The following is a 27,792-nucleotide window of genomic DNA, read 5'->3' on the forward strand; positions in this document are numbered from 1 at the left end:
TTGACGTTTTGCAGAGATCTACATGTACAATGATCCCGGCCAAAATGTTTGGGAAGGAGGCCTAAGTGAGGCCGATCTAGACAGGTTGCCACCTCGCCCCCTCCCCCTTACAATGTTGATGATCAAAAACCAATGTTTGCGTGTGATACCTACAAGTGTAAATCCTCGACATTGAACAGAAGGTGGGCGGGGGGATTCCACAAATGTTGATTCTGTTGAGGCAAAGTTAAGTGAAAAAAGTTTCAAAAGAGCCAAGTAATCAGTGTCCCTAAAATCAATTGGCCAGGATTGCAGAAAAAGAGTGTCTAAAGGGGTTAACCGTCAGCCGTTAAACAGCCTACTCATCCTAGACTTCTGTCCCTTAAAGAATCGTTTTAACTGGTAAATAGGTTTCCATGTTTCCAAGTATCGTCTCTTTATGGTTTTTTTCGCTTAATTTGGGTCTAAACTGACAACTTCCGGTTTTAAAATATAGTGATGTTTACATTAATAAAGTGTTTCTGACTGAAAAAAACAACCTCCAGGACACAATTGTTAATATTAAAAAAAAAAAAAACGCGAAAGTTAATATTACCTTGAACGCATGGAAGAAATTTCCCCTTGGTATTAAACCGTGAACCGTCAAAGCTATTCCTCCCACTAAGGCCCTCTTGAAAGACAATCTTTAAGTCGCGGGTATAGATCGTTTTCAATCACGTGACCAAATCCTTGACTACCGTTGCTATGCCGCCATATTGGTGTACCAAAATTGTAAACAAACTTGTAGCGGCGCTTGCGAAGAACATGGTTTTGTGTCTGATCGTTGGCTGTGGCTGAAAGAGTGGACGAGATAAAAGGATATACTTTGCAAGGGTGCCTTCCATCGTTACAAATCAAGGTGAAAAAGCTTAAGAATTGTCAGAGGAGAGAAGATCGCGCTGGATTTCAGCGATAAGTCGTGACGACCTCACCGAAGAAAGCTTAGAGCACGATCGTGTTTGCGAAAAGCAGTTCGTTTCAGGAAGAGCGGCTAAAAGCTGGGATAAATTTAATATTGACTGGGTTCCAACATTACATTTGGGACACAAGATAGTTTCGCTTGTGAACGCGTAACCTAATTTTCGTTAAATTACACACCGGAAAAATTCAATGACTTGGGCGCGCTAAGTCAAAACTCAAAAACTATAAATCGTATGAAGAAGCTTAAACTTTTGCTGAATTTGGAAAACAATACACTATGGATTAAAAAAAAAGTAACAGCATAGGACAAATAATACGAGAGATACAGGCAAATGAATGCAACAGCTTGTGAACGCGTAACTGAATTTTCGTTAAATTACACGCCGGAAAATTTCAATTACTTGTGCGCGAAACGTCAAAACTCAAAAACTATAAATCGTATGAAAAAGCTTAAACTTTCGTTATATTAAAGTAGCACCATAGCATTAAACTATCGCTGAATTCGGAAAAGAATACACTGTGGATTAAGAAAAAAATAGTAGCAGTATATGTCAAATAATGAGTGTAGAAGCTTGTCTCCAAAACGAGATAACACAAGATATCTGTGGATTCGACCGGAGGTAAACAGTCAGGCTGAAAGTGTTTCCCTCCGATCAACATTGGATCGATTCCGATTGTGGATATTTTCTGCAAATATCGATCTCTGACCGGCAAATCCAGCTTCTTAGCATATTCAGAAATCAAAAAAGAATAGGCAACCTTCGAATTATCCTCGGAGCTTGATTCACTTTTGTTTAAATCCATTTTTACTAGTGGGAATTGTAGTTGTAACATACCAATGCCGTATTACGCAATCAAAAGTGGTACACCAATATGGCGGTGGGCCAATGCGTGATGTCACGTGAAAACGATCTATTGTATTGCGATATTTAATCAAGCCGTTAAATGGTTTATTTATTTTATAACCCTACGATTAATTCTGAAACGGCGCGGCTTACGGTGGAAACGACAAAAAAGGCAATGATGGTCATGGCGCGATTGCAGCCAAATAACTGCAAAATAGCTTGAACTTTACTAGATTTTGTATTCTAGTTTACTAGATTTTATTAAACTATTATTGTATTTCAACAACTAAGAACAAAAACTGTCACGTCGTTTCCTTGTTTTTCTCGTCGCACGCGCCGTGTTGTGTCCAATGAGAAGCCGCGGAAATTAATCGGTGGATTTTACAAGAAATTAATTATACTATGGTCTTCAGTCAGTTACTCTTAAGGCAACCACTGTAGATCTGAATTAATACAGTCGAACCTTCCGTCCAACCCAAAATGCCAAGATGCTAGTGGTCGCTTACGGGAGGTGGTCGCCTACGAGAGTCGAACTAGAGGGGGACTCCTTCGGGAACGGGTCTGGCATATCTACTTATTCTAAGAGAATTTATTGGATACCGCTTCCTAGTTCCAATACAAACAGTGCTAGGTTGTCACTTAAAGTTCCTCGTAAACTGTGAAAAGCCTGGCACATACAGAGGACATGGAAATCAGACTGTGTCTGACTATGTGTCAAGTGGTCGCTTAGAAGAGGTTAAAGACAATGACAAATTATAATCAAAAAGTGGTCGCGGTCGCTTATGAGAGGTTCCAACAATACGGCTTTGCTTGGGAAAATTTGGTGTTTTGGATAGGTGGTCGCTAATGGGAGGTGGTCGCTTATGAGAGGTTGTCGCACATGGAGATTCGACTTTATCTTGTCAAGGAACCGGAGTTTCAGTTTTAAATAGCGATGCCACCTAGAAGCTAAAGTTAGCCTGTGTTCATGATAGCAGAAATTACACCTGTACTGTGTAATCTTGGGAAAAATCTTAGAAACGACTCCATGGTGAAAATGCAGACCAATATGTGTCATAGTGGCTGAATTTTGTTTGTCAGTGACCCAGGGATAATCGGAAAATGAAAAAATAAATAAATAAATATAAACAGAGTAAGCCTGTATCACTGACTCAAAATATATATATCTGTCATTAACGACGGTGTCTACTAATACTGAGGTATTTTTGCGTGGCTCGTGACTATGCTGGAAAAGCAGATCTTTGCAAGGGCTATTGAAATCCAAAAAGAAAATTGGGGGTAACCACGCATATTTTAGAGATAGTTAAGCAATAGCAATTCTAAAAAGCGCCAGATGTATGGCATTTTTTCCCAAATTGAAGCTTCATTATCTCTTAGAAATGCGTGGTTACCCCTAATGTTCTTTTCAGAACTAAAAAACCCTTGCCAAATATTCCTGTTTTAGTAGACACCACCGTTAAAAAGTCCAACTTTCTCGGACCACCTCAAGATGCGCAGAACGTATGCGCAGTAACAGAAGTAGGCACCGTCCTTATCTCACATTTATTTTCCAATTAGTGTTATCTTGTCATCTTTTTTTGTTCTTTCTTCTCCACTCAGTTGCAAAAACGATAAAGATCCGAAAATGGTGTATCGTTATGAGAAAAGCAGTGTTCAACGGTTTGAGCTGAATGCGTTCCGTTTTTGGAAAGGGGAAGCGATGGTGTACTTGCACTGTGATGTTGTAGCCTGCCACAAGGATGACAGCAAATCGCGCTGCTTAAAGGGATGCGTCCATGACTCTGGCAATGGCCATGAAAGCAAGAATGTTTCTCCTCAGCATATACACTCTGTCACTATTGGGCCCGTAAAGATAAATAGGACAAGATTAATACAACAAGCAAAGGGTGAGTTTTTGTTCTTAAACTCAACTGATTACTTTACAACACTAATGAGTGTAGTAGAGAAGTTTTGAGAAGAGTAGAGTAGAATAGCATAGAGTAGAGTAGAGTAAAGTAAAGTATAGTAGAGTAGAGTAGAGTAGAGTAGAGTAGAGTAGAGTAGAGTAGAGTAGAGTAGAGTAGAGTAGAGTAGAGTAGAGTAGAGTAGAGTAGAGTTTATAACATAACTAAAGCAAAGCGCGCGCTCTGATTGGTCAATTCAGCATCTACTATTTGCCCATGGGAGTGTGCTGCTGACGTGTGTGCAAATGTTTATAAAGCAAATATTTTGACAGAGATTTTTTCCAAAATAATGGCTGACATTCCTTCGGCCAAAAATGCTAAACTGTCCTCTCAGTTGTCTGAAGAAGAAACAGAATATCCATCCTTCGACCTATTTGGGAGTATTTTTGCCGAGCCACCTGCAAAGAGATTCGCAAGTCTAAGCGAAAGCGATCTTGACGACCTTATAAGTGAAGGACACTCAAAAAAGACGAAAGAAGTCACAAACTGGTCTGTGTCCACATTTAAAGGTAAACAGCAGGTTATTAAAGCTCAGTTGGAACTCATTAATAGGCTTTACGATAAAGACAAAACGACTTATTAAAGAAATTGTTTTTGTAAAGATATGAATAAACCCAATAAAATGCTAATGCGCTGACAATGTCGACGAAATTACGTTTTCAATTTGTTTTTTTTTTACTTCATGATTTTAAAAAGCGCTTACTTTGATAACAGATGAAAAAATATTAAAGAGTTAAGTTCAATTACAAACCAAATTTTGATAGTCCGTTTCCTTTTGTTTTATATTTAGCATGGTGTGCAGAAAAACAAATTCAAACCCCATTTGAAGCGATGAAAATAGGTCAGCTGGATCAAAACCTTCGCAGATTTTATGCAGAAGCGAGAACGAAAAAGGGCGAAGATTACAGTAAATCTACCTTGCTGGGATTTCGCCATTCGATAGAAAGATCCCTCAATGCCCCGCCATTTAGCAGAGGCCTACAAATTTCAACTGACCCAAGATTTGCAAAATCAAACCTCATGCTAGATGCGCAAATAAAAAATCTAAAACGAAGCGGCAAAGAAAATGTCTCGCACAAACCTGCTATCGAGGAAGAAGACCTCCAGAAGCTGAAATCAAGTGAAGTGTTGTCCTTGTCGTCACTGCTTTCCTCGCTGAGAAACGTTTGGTTTCATGTCGTCCTGTTTTTCTGCAGAAGGGACATTAAAGGGCAAAGAAGCTTGACAACGAGCATTTTCAAGTTCGAAACCGATGCGGCTGGAAGAAATTACGCAACCATGAGTCACGATGAATTGTCAAACAATCATCCTGGAGGGCTTAAGGACGTTGAAAGCACGGAAAAAGAAGCCAGAATGTATGAGACCGAAGACCAAGGTGACGGCTACAAGGCCCTCAAATTGTATCTCCAGAAGGTCAATCCAAAGTGCACTGCGTTTTTTCAATATCCCAAGAAAAATAGCATGGCTCTAGATACCGTTTGGTACGAAGCACGACCGCTTGGAATAAACAGCCTCGCTAAAATGCCATCAGCGAAGAAGCACGTTTATCCAAAGTCTACACAAACCATTGTGTAAGAGCCACTGCCATCACTCTCTGGTCCAACGCCGGGATTTCAAACCACCACAAAATGGCCATTTCTGGACACCGCAGTGAGCATACTCTGGTAAGCTACAATTCGAGGCCTTCGACCTCACAGCTCCATAACTGTAGCCAAGTCTTGTCGAGAGCCTTCAGTTCTCCTTCTGCCAACAATCACAGCCAGCCATCAGAAACTTCTCGGCAATCCACGTCGTTCCAGGCAAAACAAGTGGCAACGAAATCGCTCTTCAGCGAATACACCATTCAAAATGTGTGTTTTCAACGGTTCATTCTCTGAATCGATGTGAAATTCAGACCTTCGTGTTTTAATAACTTTGGACGGTTGTCTACTTTTTTTCCCCCGAGTTTCAAGAAGCTAGAGTCGCACTCGGCTATCGCCTCGTGCGACTCTTACGCTTCTTTTGTGCTTAGCAACCTCCCGCGTGCACCCATAACTCAATAGTACATGCTATGGTGTTTACCATTTGTTAAAGAATAGAGTAGAGTAGAGTAGAGTAGAGTAGAGTAGAGTAGAGTAGAGTAGAGTAGAGTAGAGTAGAGTAGAGTAGAGTAGAGTAGAGTAGAGTAGAGTAGAGTAGAGTAGAGTAGAGTAGAGTAGAGTAGAGTAGAGTGGAGTGGAGTGGAGTGGAGTGGAGTAGAGTAGAGTAGAGTAGAGTAGAGTAGAGCAGGTTAGAGTAGAGTAGAGTAGAGTTAAGTAGAATAGAGTAGAGTAGAGTAGAGTAGAGTAGAGTAGAGTAGAGTAGAGTAGAGTAGAGTAGAGTGGAGCAGAGCAGAGATGGGTAAAGTAGAGTCGGAGTAGAGTAGAGTAGAGTAGAGTAGAGTAGAGTAGAGTAGAGTAGAGTAGAGTAGAGTAGAGTAGAGTAGAGTAGAGTAGAGTAAAGTAGAGTAGAGTAGAGTAGAGTAAAGTAGAGTAGAGTAGAGTAGAGTAGAGTAGAGTAGAGTAGAGTAGAGTAGAGTAGAGTAGAGTAGAGTAGAGTAGAGTAGAGTAGAGCAGAACAGAACAGAGTAGAGTAGAGTAGAGTATAGAAGAATGGAAAGGAGTGGAGTAAAGTAGAGTAGAATAGAGTTAAGTAGAAAAATAGAATAACTTTATTTGGTCTTGTGCTCAGTTACATGAATTATTGTAAATAATCTTCCGCATTGAATTGTTCCATTTCCAAGCAAATTAAATGTTACCATTTTCTGAGGGTTGCTTTTGCTTCACATGCAGGATTGACAGTTGTGTGCGGCGATGAAGAGATGGTCGTATACATGAATCTGACAAAAGATTTGACAAATAAAAAAGTCACTCTGCTGGACCATAGATGTACTCTGGATAGAGAAACAAATTCAAACATGACACATGTCTGGTTAAAGGTCCCGTTGAAAAGCTGCTCGACAAAAAATTCCACCGAGGGCGACACGATCACCTATCAAAACAGTGTGGTGATTACAAGCGAAACGCTAGCGAGAGACATACAGATCCGCAGAGACGTAGCAGTTGAAATGCCCTTTAGATGCTCCAAGAGAGGTAATATTGTTAAAATTGCGATACTATAACTATTTGTACGACGTTATCACCAGCACGACAGGATACCTCTGTTGATGTATTCAGAGGTCGTGTGTTCAAATCCGCCGAAGTCAGATATACATATATTTTTTACCTCGGCAAACCAAATTTCCTTCACAGGGATAGTAAGCCCGGGGAAGTAGTAGAACAGTAGTCCTCATTGCCCTAAACTAATTTAATTCTATTTTACGACAGGAAAGTACTGCTTAGTAGTTAAAGGTTAAATATTTACACTTTGGCTTTACCCACTCTCAAAAAGTTAGTTGAAGTCTTGAAAAAAGCGCAAACATATCCTTTGGTATGAAACCGTTCCATAATACCACATATCATACAAAACTATATCATACAATTCTTGAAGAAATTCATCAGGCTAGATAACTGAACAGTTGATTTAAATGTTCTTACAACATAGCTGTCTTATATTAAAGTCTTATTTATGCTGACAGTTTCGATGACTGTCAGCCATCTTTAAGCATGAACAGTGTCAGAAGCCTTAAATAGGCTTTTGAAGGTGTTGATTATTGCGATAAATGCGCAAAGTCACTCATTAGACGCTCTCTAACGGAAATTTCACAAGGACTACCCGCATAGCCTCTACCAATGAACACTATAAATCAGCCATAACAGACCACGTCTGTCAGAAAAATCATATTTTGAATTGGGAAGCAAGTGAAATAGTTGAGCGGGACGGCGACAAGTTTAAGGGATGGATTAAAGAAAGCATATGTATTAGATCGAACACTAGTACTATGAACAGGGACGAGGGAGCCTATCAGCTTTCTCCGTCTAATAAGTGACTTTGCGCATTTATCGCAATAATCAACACCTCCAAAAGCCTATTTAAGGCTTCTGACACTTTTCATGCTTTTCAAGTTTTGATAAAGATGGCTGACAGTCATCGAAACTGTCAGCATGAATAAGACTTTAATATAAGACTGGCTATGTTGTAAGAACATTTAAATCGACTATATCATACAATTCAATACCGCATCATACCATACCATACCACACCGTACCACACCACATCATACCAAGAAAATCAGTTTTGCGACGTTTTCGGCGAAAAGAAAACGGAGACTTTTGAAAACGCATTAGTATGGAAGGTTCTGAAGTTATCTAAACTTAGTTCATTTAAGTATAACAACGAAATATTTAGGTCTCCATCTATTGTTTTTTTTTTTTAGCAAAACTGTCTTGCAAAGGAAGAATTAACCTCGTTCCAGTCATCTCCGGAGGAGTCGTGATTTTCCGTGCTCTCAACAAAAACCTTACGTTAAACGCTTCGCTTTCCTATGACCATATACCTGGTAACAACGAAGGAATGAACTTTGCCTGGTGTTACGGAAAAACAAAAGGTCAAAGTATATCCAGTATACAGCTACTCTCCGGAGATTTCCTTCCAGAGTTAAACTACTTTGACGTTCAAGACTTACGGAGTGCTTCAGGTCGTGTCATTACAATTGACAGTAATTATGTCCGTAATACCAGTGAAACACTGATTGTCAACCTGACCGTTGGCAAAAGCAGCTGTTCTTCAAAAGCAAATCAACTTGTTTATTTTGTTAAAGGAGATCCTCCAGAGATATCCCAAAAGTAAGTTGTCTGAGTCTGCTCATTTAAGAATATTGTTATTTGGTGTTGTTGTTGTTGTCTTTGACCCCGTCCACACGTATACGTTTACGCTCGTAAACGTATACAAAGTTTTCTGCCCACACGTAAACGACGATCAACCAACATATCCTTTACCCCTGATCCACACGTAAACGATAGGAAAGCTGCAAATGTAGCATTAAAGAATAAAATGAGGCTGTCTGAGAACCAGAATTGCCATGAAATCTTGACTGAGCATGCGTACATGTACTGTGACATAAGCGTTTACAAGTTGTGTCGTCCACACGAGGGTAGATAGACGTGCATTGCTGGAGGGCGTTTTCTAAAATGGCCGTTTACAGAGATCGTTTACGTCGTTTACGTGTGGACGGGAGGCCTAAACGCACAAAAAAATATACGTTTATAAACGTTAACGTATACGCGTGAACGGGCCTTGGTCATTGTCATTGTCATAGATATTGTTGTTTTTATTGTTTTTGTTATTGTTATTGTCATTGTCATTGTCATTGTCATTGTCATTGTCATTGTCATTGTCATTGTCATTGTCATTGTTATTGTCATTGTCATTGTTGCTGTTGTTAAACTTGTGTAAAAATGAGCCTATAACCAGGTCGATTAATAATAAAACGTTACTCGGGTTAAAAATATATGTTGATAAAATGTTTAAAATCCCAACGTTTCCGCTAAAACTTCAGCTTTCATCGAGGGGAAGTGATAAGAATTTTTACAGAGAGCACGATGTATCTAAAAAACAAAGCACATCTTTGAGCTAATTAAGTCTTGCCCTTTAGCGCTAAATTCAAATACTCATGGGACAAATAAATGCCGTCGTCCCGATTGCGCGGATTCTTGCAAATATTAAAGTAAATAAATAACTTTGTTTAAGCGTCAATGTATTAAGCGCTGAGCGCTAGTTGGGGAACACTTTCCACATCGAATTGGAATTGGAATTTGTCATCTTTCATGACTCTTAAAGCTGAAAATTAAAAGTTTTGGTCTCTTCATTTCCTGGGAATCTTCCAAGATAAAAAACCCCTTGTTTTTGTTATGTTTAGATGCCTGGAAAACTGTGGACAGACGTCTGTTTCGTCAATACCATTGCGGATTGGAGCAACCTGTCGAGGTTCACAGTGCTCTGATATCACGGCCTATGATTGGATACTCTACGAGGAAAATCAATCGACTATCCATGAAAACAGCATGATTCCTCGAAAAAGAGTCAATTTGACAATGGTGGCAATAACTCCAGGTGTCATTGTTATAAAAAAGAATTCACTTGTCCAAGGTAGGAATTACCGCTTAATAGTGACTGTTCAGACCACAGATGGCTTTTTAGGACTGAGTGCATACAATGTCACAACGTCGTTGCCACCGAAAGGAGAACGATGCTTCATAGAACCAGCATCGGGAATCTCACTGGAGACTAACTTCACTCTAAGTTGCAATGGTTGGACAAGCAACAACGAACCCTTGTCGTTCCTGTTTCAGTATCAGCTTAATTATAACGGTCTGCACGGTGTCATTTACCATGGCTTGAACAATTCAGTTATTTCCCAGCTACCATCAGGATTCTTGTCAAATAATTATACGTTGAATATTACCGTTACTGTGACTGATAAGGAAGGTGCCTCTGCCCCAGTTGTCAAGTCGTCTATTCAGGTGAGTAAAATGTAAACCTTATACTATAGGTTTTGATTGATGTTCATTATTTAAGGACTTAACGCCATACATTAAGCCTTTTCTTTATTGATGTTCTCGTTGCCGTCAGCGTCGTGTTTGCGTGAAGTCCCTCTCAAGGTTGCTTCACACGAGCAACGCAAACGCAAGCGCCAAAGCAAGAATCGAATATTTTTTCATTTCCTTGTGCTTTTATTTGCATTTCACACGTGTTAACTGGGACAATGCAAAGACGAAAAATACTCGTTCCATGCCTCTACTGTATAAATTTAAACCAAGATGGCGTCCAGCTTTAATCTCGATCCCAGAGTCATCGTTTCCCGACTGCTGGTCTAGGGTAACGGACACTGGGAACAAGATTGCCGCCATCTTGTGATACTGAAATGCGCGTGCGTATCTCATTCTGCATTCGATGTGCGTTTGCGCTTTCGAATATTACAAGACTGTGTCCTGATTGAACCTTGTGGCACAAACAGTCAGCTTGAGGTTTAGACCGGCGTGAAGCTGGGATACATCATGTCGGTATTGCTCTTTAACTTAGTCATTGGCTGGGTGATGTGGGGGCACCACAGAAGATCAAGGGCGGGGCATTAGGTGGACCCTGGTCTCCACACTTGAAGATTTGTATCCCGCACTGCCAGGTGGTCTTGGGCAGCTCTCTCGCACATATAACCACATACAGGGTAAGACCAGCTAGCTTAGCAGGTTGGATTAAGTGTTCGCCTCAAGAAAACAGAATCAGCCCATTAAACAGCCTTCCCATGAGACAAGATGGAGGAGCAGGCATTAAAATTCGGAATGTACTCAGCTGAGCTAGAAATGCCATCACCATGCTTGAATAGCGTGTGGCGGTCAACCCGGAACAGCACCTACACCAAGCTAAAGCTATATCAGAACTGTTTCCTGTTAACCCTACGCACCTTGTATGACTAGGAGTGCTTGCGAATAACGGGAAGGGGATTTGGTGAGGATGTCTACCTTCCACATCAAAGCTTCCTAAACATTCGTTCCAATAAAGCAAATAAGCAATAAGTAGACAACACCCTCTTCCATCGTTTTGAATTCTAGAGGCTTTAATGAATGTTGTATGCATTTAAAAAGTATTTTCATTCCATTCTAAGGTGATGCCAGCAAAGACGTTAAGCACCAAAAAATTGAACAGTTTGCTCTTCGCCAATGATAGCATTCTGAATAAAGCAATCAAGCTCGGCAACTTGAACAAGGCGGCGGGAATAGCTACCATTGTGCTACAAGCAATCTCACAAGACTCAACATTCAATCCAAGCAACAAAACAGAGGTAAAGAGTATTCAATCAAATTAACAAAACGGCATGTTTTCCAGCATGTTTGTAATTTATTGTATTATTATTTTCCATTATGTTCTCGTGCTCGTCTTGTTTCGTCTCGACTAGCTTTGTGGCTATTTGCGGGACAAGCCCCTTATACCGTCTGAATTTGTAAATAAATTGTTTTTGTTGTTTTTGTTGTAGAGGTAAAGAGTGTTCCTCGAGGGTGCCCACTTAATGCAGCTTTTACAAAAATTTATATCTAATCTGAAGGCAGGTAGAGTAAATGCCCCAGTGAGACATTGTAATGCCAGATGCCAGCCCTGGAGCGTAAAAAACCAAACCAAATGGTTACTCTAACACGAACCATTGAGAATGCGGAGAAAATACATGTAACCGGTGCCAAGGCGCGGAAAAGTCGTTGTTAGGTTTGGTTTTGTTTCTCATAGGCTGGGAAAGTGGTGCGAGTTTTGTTAACCAATGACAAAGAGTAGTAAAGCAAAACCAAAACAAGCCCGAAGACCGCACATTCGGTATCATGTCTTCAATTAATTCCATGTTATGCTTTGCCCACTCCATACTTCATTTTATAGCATTACCCTATTTATTTTGACAGGTTAATGAATTCATTGTGCAAAAGATGTCTTCTTTAGTAGTGAAAAACTTACCAGGCCTTCTACAAGTTTCGTTTGTAATTGGCTTTGCGACTCAAGATACCAACACAGTGTCTGTTAATTGTCTGGTAAGTAGTGTTTGAATGACTTGATGTTTGCGTACATATACAGGCGAAGACAATTCTCTGTTTAACCCCATCAAGACTGAATGCATCAAACATTTTTCTGTTTCCAGAAATTAAAATCACTTCAACTGAACTAAAATTAATTGACACTGATAAAGGGCGGCTAAAATAGAATAGAAATGTAAAAATGGTATAGAAAACAACACTTTTCAAAGTTTATATGAAAAACTGAACATTTTGGTCGACACCCTTATCAAGATTTAGTTACCATGGTTACGTGAGATTGTATTCCAAAAAGAAAGGGCTTCTCCCCAAATAAAAACTATGATCGAAGTGAGAGGGTAATATGTCCAATCCCTCCCCCACCCACCTCCCTGTACGTCCAACGGTTAAGTAAGAGTTTATTCTCGTCTTATTCAGACGTACAGCTGCAAATTTATGTTCTGATTACGGTTACGTCACGAACCGCGTCACTGTTTTGTTTGTAATCATTACCTCTTATCCCTAGACCAATCAGAGGCCAAAAGAGTTAGTGATTGCCGTATATTTTTTTGATCGTTTAGGAGAAGGTATGACAAGAGAAATTTGCTAAATAAATTTATTTCTCGGTCTAGAATTCTTCACTCACTCAAGTCCACAACATGGCGTCACTGTTGATGTCCAAGGCCCAAGCGAAGAATACAACTGATACACCGCTGATTGTAAGGACTGCACAGAACGTGGCTTCATGCCTAAACAACATGCTTAAGGCCGGAGCACAGTTTGCTTCAGGGAATTCACCCGGTGCTCCACAGGTAAGAGGCGTTTCGTAACCTTGTAAAACTGACCTTACTTTAATTATGTGCGAAATGTGAGAAAAGAGAGACGACTTTATGCAATTATAACCTAGCATAATTCAGATTAAACTCTTTGGTATCGCTAAGTCTTGATCTACGGATCTCTCGTATTAATTAGGGACCTTAAGCAGCGACAACGACGACGTTAACGAGAACGTCAGAAAACAATAGCTTTAATTAGCATAACACTTGCTCTTCACGTGCGTTATACACTTTGGTACACTTCTTTGCAGTCCTCTACAAAACAACAACGTGAAATGACCAAATGAAAGGTTTTAAGGAGAGCGTGAACGCATGATGATTAATTGATGTACCTTTCTCTTTCCGAACTCTAATGTCGCCCCTACGACGTTAGCTCCTGGATAGTTCGGCCACATTACACACTAAAAGAGTATAAATCATCGCGAATTTATTCAGAAGACCCGGTGCTTAACAAAAGGTGAACGACTCGAATTTGTCTGGGAAAGCGAAATTATTGCCGGTCTATTGATCGGAATAAAAGGGGATTCTATTCTGTTGCATTGCCCATCCTTCTCCGTTTTTTCTTGCGTCATGCGCCTGTGTAGGAGTGCGCTCACGGAATATTAGGGAGCTCATGCAACGACGACGAAAACGTTACCCGAAAATATATCTTTATTTTATCTGAGCTACTTCGCGATTATTTCAACTCGCTCAACTTTTACAAAAATGGCGAACTATCCAGTAACCAAATTGGTAGAAGTGGCATACAAGTTAAGTAAGAGAATAAAAAATTCAGCGTCGTCCGTTGACGTTCTCCACAAAACCTTAAATGTGGTCCTTTCGCGTTGGTGTTTTGCAGAGGACGGCAAAGAAATGTACCAAAATCTAAAACGCTTGTGCAAAGCGATTGTTTTTGCTCATTAAACCTATTGTTTTGTGGCGTTGTCGTTGCCGTCACCGTCGTCGTTGCTTAAGCTCTCTATTACGTCTGGTTTGATCGAAGTCATGCTTGTGTGGATAATTTAAGTCGTAGATCGATATTCTTCTCCTAAAGGATTACGGCAAGCCCCATTATATTCAATAAATAAACCCATGTCATAGTTGTATGCTTAGTGGCCTGGCCTTTGAGTAGAAGCGAGGCTGGACTAGACTTTCGATACAAACCTCACTCCTCTTCATATGACGAAAATTATGCCGTTCGTATGCTAATTCGTTTTCATCTGAAAAACACCGAAGTTGTTGTCAAAACAAAATCTACTCCAAGCATGCAAAATGGACTCTCCACGATGTTGTGCATTTACAAAAAAAAAATATTACCTGTTTCACTGGACGTCTCCAGATGTTAAAATTGCTCTATTATTCAGTTAGTTTCATCATGGCGATATATTGCAGGAAAGTTAACTTTCAACTTTTCCTTGTTTTGCATAATTTCTGACTTAAATTATACAAGGAATTATGATGAGTAAGTGGTTTTCTCTAGCGACGCAAGCACAAGCGCAAACATATGAGTGCTTAAATATGAAATACATGTGTAGCATGTATATGCACTGCGGATGAAAGATTAAATAGAAGAAAAAGTTCTCGCAGTTATATACGCAACCAGACTGTGCATGTTGCGAAAAACCTGAAAAAAATTCAGGCTTGAACGGGTAGAGCACTTGGCAGAGCACTGCACCGGCATCGCAGAGGTCATGGGTTCAAATCCCGTTCAAGCCTGAATTTTTTCAGGTTTTTTGCAACAGTCTGGTTGCGTATATAACTGCGAGAACTTTTTCTTCTATTTAATATGAGTGCTTATTTCACCGTAGAAACGGCCTCGACGCAAGCATAAGCGCAAGCGAAAGTGCAATCAGAAGGATGATTTTTTTTCCTTTTCTTGTGCTTATGTCGTGTTCGTTCTCACTTGACATAAAGCTGTTATGATTGTCCTTGCTCCTGTGCTTGCGTCGCTAGTGAAAACCAGGCTTAATCGGATTACGCAATGCAATTCAATGAAAACGCCTTATTTTGCAAAATTCCTGATACAAGAAATAATGCTTAGTAAAGCCTGGTTTTCACTATAGCGACGCAAGCACAGACGCAAGCGCAAACGAAAGCATAAGAGTGTTTATTTCACCGTGAAAACGGCTTCGACGCCAGCACAAACACAAGCAGAAGGATCAACATTTTTCCTTTTCTTGTGCTTGTTCTTGCGCTTGTGCTTGCGTTGCTAGTGAAAATCAGGGTTAAGCGAAATGCGCAATGCAATTCCACGAAACCACGTTAAGTCACTGTACTTATAAAAACAAGGGGTACTGCTTGGCTGTTGGGATAACACGTACTGTCTTTCGCTTTTACAGGGTGTTCGTGTGGTTACACATTCCATGCAACTCGTCAGCATCGTAAGTGACTCAGTACTTGAGCTAAGTCTCCCAGATGAAGAAAAGATATCGATTCGGACGAATGGTACCACCTTCGTCCTTCGCCGTCACACTCCTTCTAAACTGGCTGGATTACAGATGGAAGCTGATGGCGGAGGGTTTGTTCTACCGGATGAGACGGAGGTTCTGCTTTCCCAGATTGCCAATAATACAAATTTGTATACTCAGGTAAAAATGTACTTTTAAAACTGCGTAATTTTTCTTCAGTGGTTATATTGGTGAACTGTGGACGCCTGAAGGTGTAATATTTTATCATTTAATACTGTTTCAGTGACACTAATAAAGAAAAAAACCCTTTGGTCAAGTTAAAAAAATATATATATTAGCCTTGAACGGCCGGGATTCGAACCTCGGATCTGAATATAGTCGGCTTGCACTTAAATTGTAAAAGACACTTTAGAGTAAGCTTCTTCTTCAAATGAAGAAGTTAAAGAATTTAACTCTTAAATCATTAATTGCAGTCACATCACAAGGTCATTGATTATAGTCCATTTGAATTAAGCAACTTTTTAGGCTTTCTTTTTAAAACTACCAATACCATCACTGTGAAGGGTTTCACAATCCATAAACGCAATTTTTTTCCATTGTTGCAGATGGTATCCATGCAATTCAATCCATTTACCTGGGGCAACAGGAGCAGAAATATTCATTCCAAGGTCTTCACACTCGACTTAAAAGACGCCAACAGAAAAACCGTTGAAGTATCACAACTCCCAAGCGACATCTTGATCAAAATTCCTTTAAACAGTGCTGGCGCTGCGAAGAAAAAGCAGCTTTATTTCATAAACAACATGACCTCCAGTTTTCACGAGATAAATGTCGCTTTTCCATATTCGTTAATACAGCTTGAAATTAAACCAATGGACGCGGCTGTAAACTTGGTAATTTTTATGAGGTTTGGCCATCGACCAACCATCCAGGAACACGATCTTAATGGGACTGTCTCGAGTAATGAGTGGTGCATTTGGAGAAGGGTGCGAGAAAAATATGAATGGGAAAAACGGACAAGCCCCAATTCAAGCGGACAAGCCCCAATTCAAGTGTTCACTCAGAAACCTGGAAAGTATTATGTTGAGGTGCGAAGTCATGAAGGCTTGATAAAACCTAATCAGAGAAAGCAGCGAACGCGTTACGGACACGGGACACCAAAGGTATCCTGCGTTGACGTGAAAGATCCTCCTCCAACTCCATCAAAAGGCAAAAAAGGAATTGTTGTTCCTGAGTATGATCCAAGAACCGATACCAACTACACCATGCAAGCGACCCTGGTCAGTTGTGTTTACTGGTCTTATAGAAGAAAGATTTGGACAACAGAAGGCTGCAAGGTAAGATTTGATAGCAACAAATGGAATTGCCCCGTCTCTATAATAACCCTTCTCCAAAATGGCGGCAACAGATTTGAATGAGCTAAATTAAACTGAATGAAAACCTGATACCAGCACTGGAAAGAGCACCTTTACCTTAGTAACCTTGCAAAGTTTCAGCATATTAGGTGTTATATCAGCTTAGGAAATGTAAGATGAAATTTGACAAATTTACCGACGTTTGTATTGCTGGGGGTATACGTCATACCCCCAGTCATGCAAACGTCTGTACATTTTTCATTTTTCAACTTACATTTTCTCTGCTGATATTACACCTGATGTGCTGAGACTTTGCAGGGTTACTAAAGTAAAAGTGTTCTTTCTAGTGCTGGTATACGTTTTTAATTTTAACTTATTTGAATTTTCGGCCGCCATTTTGGGGAAGGGTCTATTGGTTACAATTAGTTATGGTGATCATACTATTTATTAGCACAACTAAGTATGAAATTTTACAACTACCCCCATATTTGGTATACCCTAACCTGTTGAAGATACACTTCCTGAGAACGTAGAAGTAAAGATGGTAAGTTTAGGCAGTCATAAAATGAAACCGATAATGTGAGGCTGGTATGATTTGATATGTGGTTACCTAGGATAATGCAACGCATCGATTGGATTCATTCGCGTCTTTTCAGTACTTGGTATACGTCACCTCGGTCTTACATGAATCTTTCAACCAGAGATCACCAGAAGCGAAACCTTGCATTGGATCCGTTCTACACCCGTGCGTCGGTGTTGGAGTTATTTTTGTACAGTCAACTCTCTCATAGCGACCACTTCTCGTAAGCGGCCACCTCCCGTAAGCGACCACTTCGTAAACAACCGTTCCGTTTTTCACTTAGATACTGTTTTAAGAGCTCTCTCGTCAGCGACCACCACTCAAATTCCTTAACAGACCGCGACCTCTTTACACATATTCTTTTGTTTTCTGTTTCCGGTAAGCGACCACCCAAAATAATCACGTATGACCGTTAGTAAACCATTACTCAGAAGTGGAAAAAGTTCAATTTTTAATAACGCTACCCCGGACTGCTGACAGATCATAACAGTTTACAGACAGAGAAGATGGCTTTAATTAGATCTGTAGGTAAACGGGAAATGTTACAGTGATCTGTTCCAAAATGTTATACAAAGTTTCATCAGAAGAATGAATAGATGTGAAAAAATCAAATAAATTAGCTTCTATTTGCCTTATTTTAGCTGCTAGGGTAACAATTTTATATAATTAATTAATCAATCCAGTATTAGGCTTATTCGAGGAGAGAGCACTTGATGAAGTTTAGTACGGTACTGCCTGAATTTTAAGGTTTACTCATGACTTCATAATGTCTTGCTAACAGGTTAGGAATGTGACTGTCAATGGAGTCCTTGTCTGTTCCTGCAACCACTTGACCTCATTCAGCCTTCTAGTTAAACCAAATCCAATCGACGCCAAGCAGGTCGTCGTAGGGATTGAAAACATCCCCGAAACAAGAAATCATACTGTCATATGGACCGTAGCGGCAGTTTTTTTGGTTTATTTCCTCGTGATTGCTATAGTCAGAAGAGCTGATAGAAAGGATGCTGCTAAGAAAGTGAGTATATAAAGATTTTGTTGGCAATTGCCGGCTAGCCTTCTGTGACCTTGCTAGTTATAACTGAGGCATTAACAGAGAGACTTATGCTGAGCTTGGAGACAAGACTTGGAAAAATATAGTTAACATTGTTATGTAACTTAGCTTACCTTAAACCATTTCTATTGTTATTGACACACTTCACATTGACGTTGACATTAACATTGAGATGTCATTGACATTGAGAATGGAATTGGTATTGACATTGATATTGGCATTGGCATGAGCACTAGAGAAGATATTGACGATGTCATAAGCATTTGGATTGACCTTGGCAGTCACTTATATCGACAATGACGTCAACATTGAACTGACATTGAATCGACATTGACACTGACACTGACACTGGAATTGGCGTTGACTTTCACACTGGCATCATGCAGGATTTGTAACCCCTATGGATCTTGATAAGTGACAAGGGTTCCCACTAACTTCCAAGCAGCCCACTGGCTACATATTTACCATCTGACACAGACAGGTGTGATATATCTGACTAGAAAGACCTCCAGTAGAGACGCAGCTTTTGTACTAGTCACATGCTTCTAAAAGCCCAGCATGCATTTTACTTTAAAGTCTCGGAGGCCTCAAAGTCAACGTTTAGATTGTTCATTTTTTATAGTGGAAATGCACTAAATAGTAAATTCTAGCACCTCAATTACCACTGTAACTTGCCTTTACGTGGAGTCTGTAGCTACCTCTTTTGAGTCATCTGCCCTTCTGCTTATTTATTAGCTAACCGAGTGTCCGACCTGATAGTTGGCTGTCTGAGTGATTTACTGATTCCCTTTTTTGTATATCTTAACTTTGTTTGAGTAGATTTGATTCAAATTCATTGGTATAATGACTAAAGGTTCATCTTATTGACTTTTAGACCTTTCATTCAATACAACTTCCCATGTCATCAAGAAACACATACAAATATGAAATAACCATAACAACAGGGATCTGGATTAATGCCGGTACAACAGCGCAAGTTGCCATGGAGATTTTCGGTTCAGAAGAGAGCACGGGAATCCTTTATCTCAACACCGAAGAAGACTTGGATGACCAGCTGTTTTCTCGTGGTAGCACTGAGGTCTTCCTTCTGACGTTGGCAAAGCCTCTGGGTTGTGTGCGTGGAGTTCGAATTGGACACGATAATTCGGGAAAAAGGCCTTCATGGTTTCTTGAAGATGTGGCCATTTTGGATAAACAAACATTGAATTCATGGGTATTTTCAAATAACCAATGGTTAGCTCTTGAGAGAGGTGACGGAAAAATAGAGCGGTTTTTAGAAACCTCGAGAGATGAATTAAACTTCAACAAAGAGGTGTTAAATTGCTGGTGGAAAGGCCTCACTGAGAATCACATTTGGGTATCCGTTTTGGCAAAGCCATCAAGCGAGAGATTTTCAAGAGTACAGCGAGCATCTTGCTGTCTTTCGGTATTGTTGTCAGCCATGCTAGCCAATGCTATGTTTTACGAGATTAACGGGAAATCCGAACAGGTGATCCAACTGGGGCTCCTAAAATTGTCCTGGAGACAGGTTATCACTGGAATCCAAAGTGCACTTATCTTTGCACCAGTGAACATTCTAATCATATTATTGTTCAAAAGAGGAAGCTCTAACCGACAAACGTTCTCTTGCACACCGTATGGATGGCTTGTTTATTTTGCTTGGTCTCTTTGTTTCTGTATGTGGGCTGTTTCAGCAACGGTTACCATCTCCTACAGTCTAGTCTGGGGAAAGAGCATCAGTGAACAATGGTTGTCTTCGATGTTTGTATCATTCATTCAAGATTTTACATTCACGCAACCTGCTAGAGGTTTCCTGATCGCTTTACTTCTGGCCACCATTTCCAGGAAGAGAAGGAATGGCCACAGACTCTCAACCAATGAGCAAAATTGTCAAGTGCTCTCCAAAGGAAAGCTATGGAAGATGGATATTTCTGAAGTTGAGCGAACGCGAAAACGCCAAACAAAGAAAAAGAACGTATCACGTTTCAAGGTGGAACTTCTCGTGTACTGTGTGTTTGTCATCATCATGATGGTGGTCTGTTATGGAAATAGAAACCATGATCGCTACAGGATGACAACGTCGATCCGCGATGGCCTACCTAAGTTTAATAAGGTAAGCAGTATAGCTATAATTCTAACCCAGGAAGGGACACTCGTCGTTCACACTACGAACAACACATTTTTAAAATATGATAAATGTCAACTATTAATAGTAAAAACATACACGCTCAGGCTTTACTAATCACAACTAAAACTAAATACCGAGTCTGATTGGCCACCAGTAGCCTCGATTTGAGCGTCAATCAGACAATACGAGTCCTCTATGAACGACTGCGTGGGAGGCTAAATACTACACATGCACTGAAATAAGTTATCTTTTAAAGTATCTCGAAATTAAAATTGTTGTCTGTTCTTCTCTGAAGATCAATTTCTATTACCTAGTTCTATTTCGTACGTTTTCTAGATACCGTAAATTGGTAACGGGACTTCGTCTCGTCCAATTCAGTCGACTATAAAAATCAGGGTTTTGTTAATCACTCACATGATTACCGACCGAATTGGACTCCCCATCCCCCCCCCCCCCCCCCGTCCTACTACCATTAGCAATAAGAGGCTGTTCACTATCAACCCTGGTAGGGTGGGGGTAAAAAAAAAACAAAAAAACAAAACAAAACAAACAAACAAAAAAAAAAAAATGGGGGAAGGGCATTTCTTTAAACCAAAATTTTATTATTTGGGGGGAAGGGAGGAAGGGGGTGGGGAGGGTGAGGAAAGAGAGAGCACAACATCAGAATTGGATTTGTTTCGTTCTTGTTTATTTTCGAATTTATACCAAACAGCCAATATCGTTTATAAAATTAATGTAATAAAACATCAACAAATGACCTATTCAATTATTTGTCTAAAGTTGACTGACAAACACGAACTCTTGGCAATGTCCCCAGCGGTGTGGAATGTCAAAGAAATACTTATATGCATTTTGTTATAAATCTTATATTGGATCATATTTGATTAATAACGCTGACTTTTTTTACAAAATAATTTGCCGTTTTTATACTGAAACGCGTAATCCGTTTGGGACGACCTTAGGCAAACATCCATTGTGTGTCTGGTTTAATGTGCGCCTCGTAGATCGTCTAGTATGCGTAAAGACGGACTATGCCTCTTGACTTCCGGCGGATAGTAAACCCAGAAGGACAATCCATTTGGACACATCTTTTCTACCAGACGAACTTCAAGAAGAACAACCGGACGCACTGAATAATTAACATTAATTAACGCTGTCCGTGGTCTAACATGCAGATGTTCCTTACTATTCTCCATATTATCTGTATAAAATTTTAAATTATTGCTGCAAACTGCATGCTTACGTTATGAATATTTATGACAAAGCTATTTGTGTTACCTACATTTGTCAGGTTTTGAACAACACGTTGTATTGGGAATGGCTGCGGAATAACGCCATCTCTGGCGTTTATCCCGGAGCGTGGTATAATGGTTTTCAAGAAAACAATAGTTCCTACATTGGTGACAAATGCTCTATTCTTGTTGGAATGCCACGAATTAGACAACTTAGGGTTAAACCAGGTAAGATAACCCTTCTAGCCCTAACGGTGATCAACATCAAATTTCCCCTTGCTATATCATTGCTTATTCAAGCCACCCCAGACGTCATGAGAATTAAGGACATGATCACCCAAGGTGAATTTTCCTTGATATTTTAACAACTTCTCCCAACTACTTTTACAAGAGAAGTAAGGGGAAAAGATAAAATAATTTTTTATTTGATACTAGGGGATAAAAGGTTTCCGTCAAAATTCATTTGTTTGAGATAAATTCAATATTGATTTGTTGGTTGGTTTGTTAAATGATTGCTTGTGTTTGGTAGCTGAGTGGTCTTATGGTTCCTTTTACTTATGAGTACCTCAGTATGGAGCTAAATGGGAAGAGGGTGGAAATTACCTCAACTAAGGCCAAGGATTACGTCCCAGGCGAGACATGCATGTACATCTGTTAACACTGTTCGCAGGACATAGCAATTAGGCTTACGTGATGCTTATTGAGCGGTTTTTATTTAGCGTTTCCATTTTCTTTTGTCGACGCTCTGTGATCGGCTAACAAAACTCGCGCCACTTTCTCCACCAGCGAGAAGCCAATCGAAAACCAACCGTGATTGGCTCGCAGGCGTTTCCCCGCGCTTAATGTCAGCTACATACATTTGCTTCGAATTTTGATTGGTTCATACGCTGCTTTACGACACTCGAATGAAATTACTATAATACTTTAGAGGGCCTTGAAGGTCGAGATCAATGTATTTACAACGAAATTTTATCCCTCCAACAAAATATTTTTATCCCGGGAGCAGGACTCCTTTGTGGTGGGAGCGGGCACGCTCGTCGTCTCTCTAAGGGACATAATTAGGGATTTTGATATCACTTGGGGTGTCCGAGACGTTAAAGCATCATTTAGGGTTGCAGTCAGACCAATTAGACAAACATTAGGCTAAACGTTCTTCACAGCCACCATTCATTCAGTAAAATGAATCTCTTACATGCCACGCCCAGATTGGTCTTTTGTTTGAGCTGTGATTCAAATTTTCCGGCTAGCATCCTTTCCCGTTTCTCATGCAGGCGGAGAGGAGAGCGGGAGGAGGGGAGGGGGTATTGCAGCTGTTGGAGTACGTCAAGCTCCTTCAGTATACGTTATGATCACCCTCCAATTGACAGCTTACACCTTAGAAATTATCTTTTGTCCTCTGGACCGACCTGTTCTGGATGTCGTGCCGTTGTTGTTGTTTCTCTGTTTTCTTGTTAGCTGCTTGCTTGCTGTTGCTGCTAATTGTTGTTGTTGGGGAGGACATAACGTAATGTCCATGGTCAAACATTTCAACAATAAGTGAACGTGTGCTTAATGTATGAAAATGTTACCAGGAGCACTTATACCTGTAAGACTTCTTGGTAAGGAAAAGCGGCTGTATGTAAACGTTTCCACTTTCCAATTAACCATGATAGTTTTCCTCGTTATTTCAGAACCCTGTGACGTTTTGGATTACATGAAGACAACTTTCCGTTTATGTCATCATGCGTATTCCAAGAAAAACGAAGACGTGACGCCCTATCGCCAGATCCCAAGCGATAACTCAACGAAGAAAGACGAACTAAACCGATTTTGTCCGAAACCATGGCGATACCAGACGCCCGCAGAAACCGACACAGTGCCGAAGTGGGGACAGTTTCATCTTTATCCTGGAGGTGGATTCGTGGCAGATCTTGGTTATGAGATTAATATTAGCCTTGGAATAATGGAAATGTTGCAGAAACATGGGTGGTTGGATCTTCAGTCGCGTGCTGTGATATTCGAGTTCTCTGCATTCAATCCTCCGTCTAACCTCTTGGTCGTGGCGACGTATTTCTACGAAATCCACCCCTCTCGATTCAAAGCCCCATTTGAAAGGATTAAGACCATTTCCTTGCCTTCCAAGGAAACAAGTGCGTACAGATTTTATCTGCTTTGCGTACTTATCTTCCTTATATTAGTGCTACTTTACGTGGCAAGAATATGTTACACAGTTTGTCATCAACGCCTGCGATTTTTCAGGTCCTTCTGGAATTGGGTAGAGATCCTTCAAGTTGTTTCCTCTGTGCTGGCTATTGCGATGAATATTATGCGCTCGTCCGTAGCTCTCTCAACAATAAAGAGAATGAATACGAACATCTATGCGAATGTAAACTTTCAAGCAGTCATTGCATGGACAGAGGCTGAATATGGCGTTTTAGGATTACTGTTGTTTTTTGTAACCTTAAAGCTTTTGAGGCTCATTCGGTACAATGAGCAGGTTGCCATATTTTCGAAGACATTGGCAGATTCCACAAAGGTCTTCCTCTCCTTTATAGTTGTTTTTACGATTGGTTTCATGGCTTTTATGCATTGCGGGATCCTCATCTTTGGAACGGGATCGGAAAAGTATTCTACGATTCTGAAAGCCACGTATTTTCAGCTTGAGTTAGTTTTACGCAAAATAAGGAAAGGGCCCATTGACGAGCTGTCGCATGCAAGCAGAGAATTTGGCAAAATATTTGCCATTTTGATTCTTGCGAGCCTCACTATCGTTTTAATGAATTTCTTCATCGCTGAAATAAACGATGCACTATTTGAGGCAAAGAACTCGGTTGCTCCAAACAAACTAAAGGACTCAGTACAAGAGCTTAGTCTCGGCAATGATGAACTAGAAAAGAATCTTTCTGACACCATAACTAAAGCCATAAAGAAAAGCACGAGGAAACACGCCAAAGACAAGATAGTAGGGGTGCGTAGAAGAAAAGTGCACAATTCAATGCAAAAAGCTGAGACCAGGGCCAATTCAAAAGGAAAACTAAGACCAAGATCAATCAAAGATAACGTGTCGTTGACAACAAACCCGACGACGACGCGACGAAAATTACTTCATGGTAAAACAAGTATCGCTGTAAAGCAGACGAGGCACAAGCTTTTGGGAAAAGATGACGCGAAATTGCAAGTCAAGGAACTACGCAAGAAAGAAGTACGCATGTTCCGATGTTTAGAGAAAATTATCCAGCTTGACTACGAGGAGGAAGAGTCATGTAACCTGGTTATGAGATTCGCAGAGAAGCAATTAGCTTGCAGAGTCAACACAAGGTCATCGGTGAAGCCACCGTCGGCAGCAGTGTCAGTGGCATCGTCGACGGAGATTGCACCAACAAGGAAGGCTTACTACGCACACGAAGAATCATGTAACCTGGTTACAAGATTTGCAGAGAAGCAATTGGCTTGCAGAGTGAACACAAGGTCATCAGTGAAGCCACCGTCGGCAGCGTTATCAATGGTATCGTCTTCTACATCGACGACAGAGATCGCAGAAACAAGGAAGGCTTACTGCGCACAGGAAGAGTCGTGTAACCTGGTTACGAGATTCGTAGAGAAGGAATTGGCTTGCAGAGTGAACACAAGGTCATCGTCAGAAACAACATCAATGGCATCGTCTTCATCGACGTCGACGGTAGCAGTAACAAGCACAGTCAAAAGCCGTAAACATTGTTCACCGGTTACAGTATCTCGAATCACACAGGCGAGAACTCGACACTTGGCACACTTAAGTAAATACGACCTACAGCGCCTTGAAAAGATTCGGGAAACAAATATTTAAGTACTCTGCCCACTGCTCACATCTTTGGCTAATAATGTCAATGAAAAGCTGCACCTTACTTCAAATGAGCGTAACACGCATTGATTATATCCTTATAGAACAACTTTTTCGTCTATGATAACTACGACGATGAAGAGGCATGCGCGTAACTATACTTATTTCTACTGTGAGGGCATACATCATTCCGTTCAGATTGAGGAAGGGCCATTGTCAATCACCTTCCAAACGTTTCGAACTATACGAAAATCCCAAGATGGTAGCCAAGACATGAGCCCAGTTATCATTAAAAAAAAAAATCAAATCCACACAAAACTTTAAATCAAAATATCAACTACTTTTTTTAATGCTTTGAAAAATAAGGCTCTCATCTTAAGGGGGTGAGAGGTAATTAACTAGTTTGACATGTATTAAAATAACGTAACTTCGTAAAGGTTTTGTTTGCTAGATCATAAATCTAACCCGAGAACGACCTTCATAAAATAAATTTGTTTATTTGGACCCATGTCTGGTTTTCCTTTTATTGTATCCTCATTTTCGGCAATCTCGTACCCAGAGTCCTCAGAATTTTAGTCAGCAGGTGGGCGCAGGGAGAGACTCTGGAAAATTCGAAAAAAAAAATTTGATTGGCTGCTCCGTAACGGCTTTTATTGTTTTACCGTAAAAATCCTGAAGAAATAAAATTCCAGCTCCCCAGAGTCTCTCTTGGCGACCAACCGCTGGCCAAAGAGCCTGAGGACTCTGGGTACGAGATTGCATTTTCGGACTTTCAGCCCTGGGAACGATATTTGGGCACCGTCCCTTTGAACCCCAATTGTCACCAGCATCTAATTTCTCCTTGCAAATCCACTACTTAATCACACATACTGGAGATGAGAATAAAGGCAATGATCACCACACATTAAATGTTTTGATGTTGTAACAGATTCTCCCAACTAGTACCCTACGAAATACATGAAACAGTTAGGAGAATAAGGATGTTGATATTGGGGCTTAATCAACACACCTTGAAGTTTCTATTTGTGACCACATGCATACGAAGCACTCGAGCGATGGAAGCTTGCTGCAATCGCGAACAGAGATTGGCTGCTATGGTTTCAACATTTTTATGACTATATCTAACTTTTCTTCAGTTATTAACCGTCTTCCTCCTAAAGCATAACCTCGACTCAGCAAATGCAATTCTATGGATGAAATCTTTACATAAAAGCTACTGAGCAACGACTGAGCGCAATTGTTTATTTTGCCGTAAAGGTGGGATAAAATTTTTTAAGTTTGACCGATCAAATCATAGCTTTTGATTTGAACTTTCCTGCGGTGCTGTTTATTATGCGGTACAAAGTGGTTGTGGATAAAATCCTAAAGTGTGACCATTCAAATGTAAGCTACTGAGCAATATTGTCCTGCGGTACTGTTTATTACGCTGTACAAAATGGTTCTGAATTTTGAGTCTGTGGAGAAAATCCTAAAGTGTCATCATTCTGATGAAAGCTACTGAGCAGTACTTTCCTGCGGTAATATAACAATAGAGTTGATGTTCGCGGGTGTAAATATGTTTTTGGCCCGACTCAGGCTCATTTTAGCCCGAGCCGCAGGCGAGGGCTAAAAGGAGTTCTGAGAAGGGCCAAAAACATATTTACGCCCAAGAACATCAACTCTATTACTATTATAATAATTTCAGAGGGCATTCACAAAAGGAATCAAAGACAGTACAGTAAGCGATCGCGATATCTTCTGTGAACGCTGCCGGAATCGCGTCGGCGTTTATTTTATTGTACAAAAGCTTTCGTTGTCACAAAAAGTTAAAACTTTGGCAGAACACCGCAAATTTTGTCATAAGAATCTTTGCTTCTAAGTTTGCAAAAGGAAAATAACAGAATTTTGTAAACTGCGAAGTAATAGTCTCTTACGACTGTTAAAATTGATTGTGCAAGTTAACTGAGCTGGTTTCGCTCAAAGAAGACAAGTTACATTCACCTCGCCTCCGGCCGTGGAGCTACTACAGGCATTATTTCCACCCATCGCCCTCGAGTTTCTGTATTAAAGTCCTCTTCATCTAGCTCAGACGACTGAGAATTTGTTTCTTCGTTAGGTTTTCCATCGATTTTGTAGCTCAAAACAATCTCTTTGCAGATGGCAGCGCTTCCAGTCAAACAAACAAGAAAACGGCGCGAACAGTTGAATGGCTTCCAGTTCTGATTGGCGGGCTACGTTATTTTCTTCTTTCTTATTGGCTCAGAGCAGCGGGCT

At 40.4% G+C, this 27,792-nt stretch overlaps 1 protein-coding gene and 1 pseudogene across 1 annotated transcript in view; both read left to right on the top strand.

The window, feature by feature from the left end:
* Window positions 1-27,058, top strand: part of LOC146459710 (polycystin-1-like protein 2) — a 39,879-nt gene extending 12,821 nt beyond the window's left edge. Inside the window, exons 9-21 of the mRNA XM_085089105.1 lie at window positions 3,384-3,670; window positions 6,538-6,837; window positions 8,061-8,469; window positions 9,543-10,146; window positions 11,286-11,462; window positions 12,067-12,192; window positions 12,804-12,983; window positions 15,326-15,574; window positions 16,000-16,731; window positions 18,111-18,344; window positions 19,255-20,493; window positions 21,800-21,968; window positions 23,411-27,058. Coding sequence (XP_084945231.1) covers window positions 3,384-3,670; window positions 6,538-6,837; window positions 8,061-8,469; window positions 9,543-10,146; window positions 11,286-11,462; window positions 12,067-12,192; window positions 12,804-12,983; window positions 15,326-15,574; window positions 16,000-16,731; window positions 18,111-18,344; window positions 19,255-20,493; window positions 21,800-21,968; window positions 23,411-25,545 — 6,841 coding nt within the window. The 3' untranslated portion in view covers window positions 25,546-27,058. The remainder of the gene's footprint in view (window positions 1-3,383; window positions 3,671-6,537; window positions 6,838-8,060; window positions 8,470-9,542; window positions 10,147-11,285; window positions 11,463-12,066; window positions 12,193-12,803; window positions 12,984-15,325; window positions 15,575-15,999; window positions 16,732-18,110; window positions 18,345-19,254; window positions 20,494-21,799; window positions 21,969-23,410) is intronic.
* Window positions 4,518-5,604, top strand: LOC146459711 (uncharacterized; annotated as a pseudogene).
* Window positions 27,059-27,792: the final 734 nt, after the last annotated feature.

This window comes from Pavona decussata, unplaced genomic scaffold (assembly GCF_977016875.1).
Source record: "Pavona decussata unplaced genomic scaffold, jaPavDecu1.1 SCAFFOLD_217, whole genome shotgun sequence".
Taxonomy (NCBI): Eukaryota; Metazoa; Cnidaria; class Anthozoa; order Scleractinia; family Agariciidae; genus Pavona; species Pavona decussata.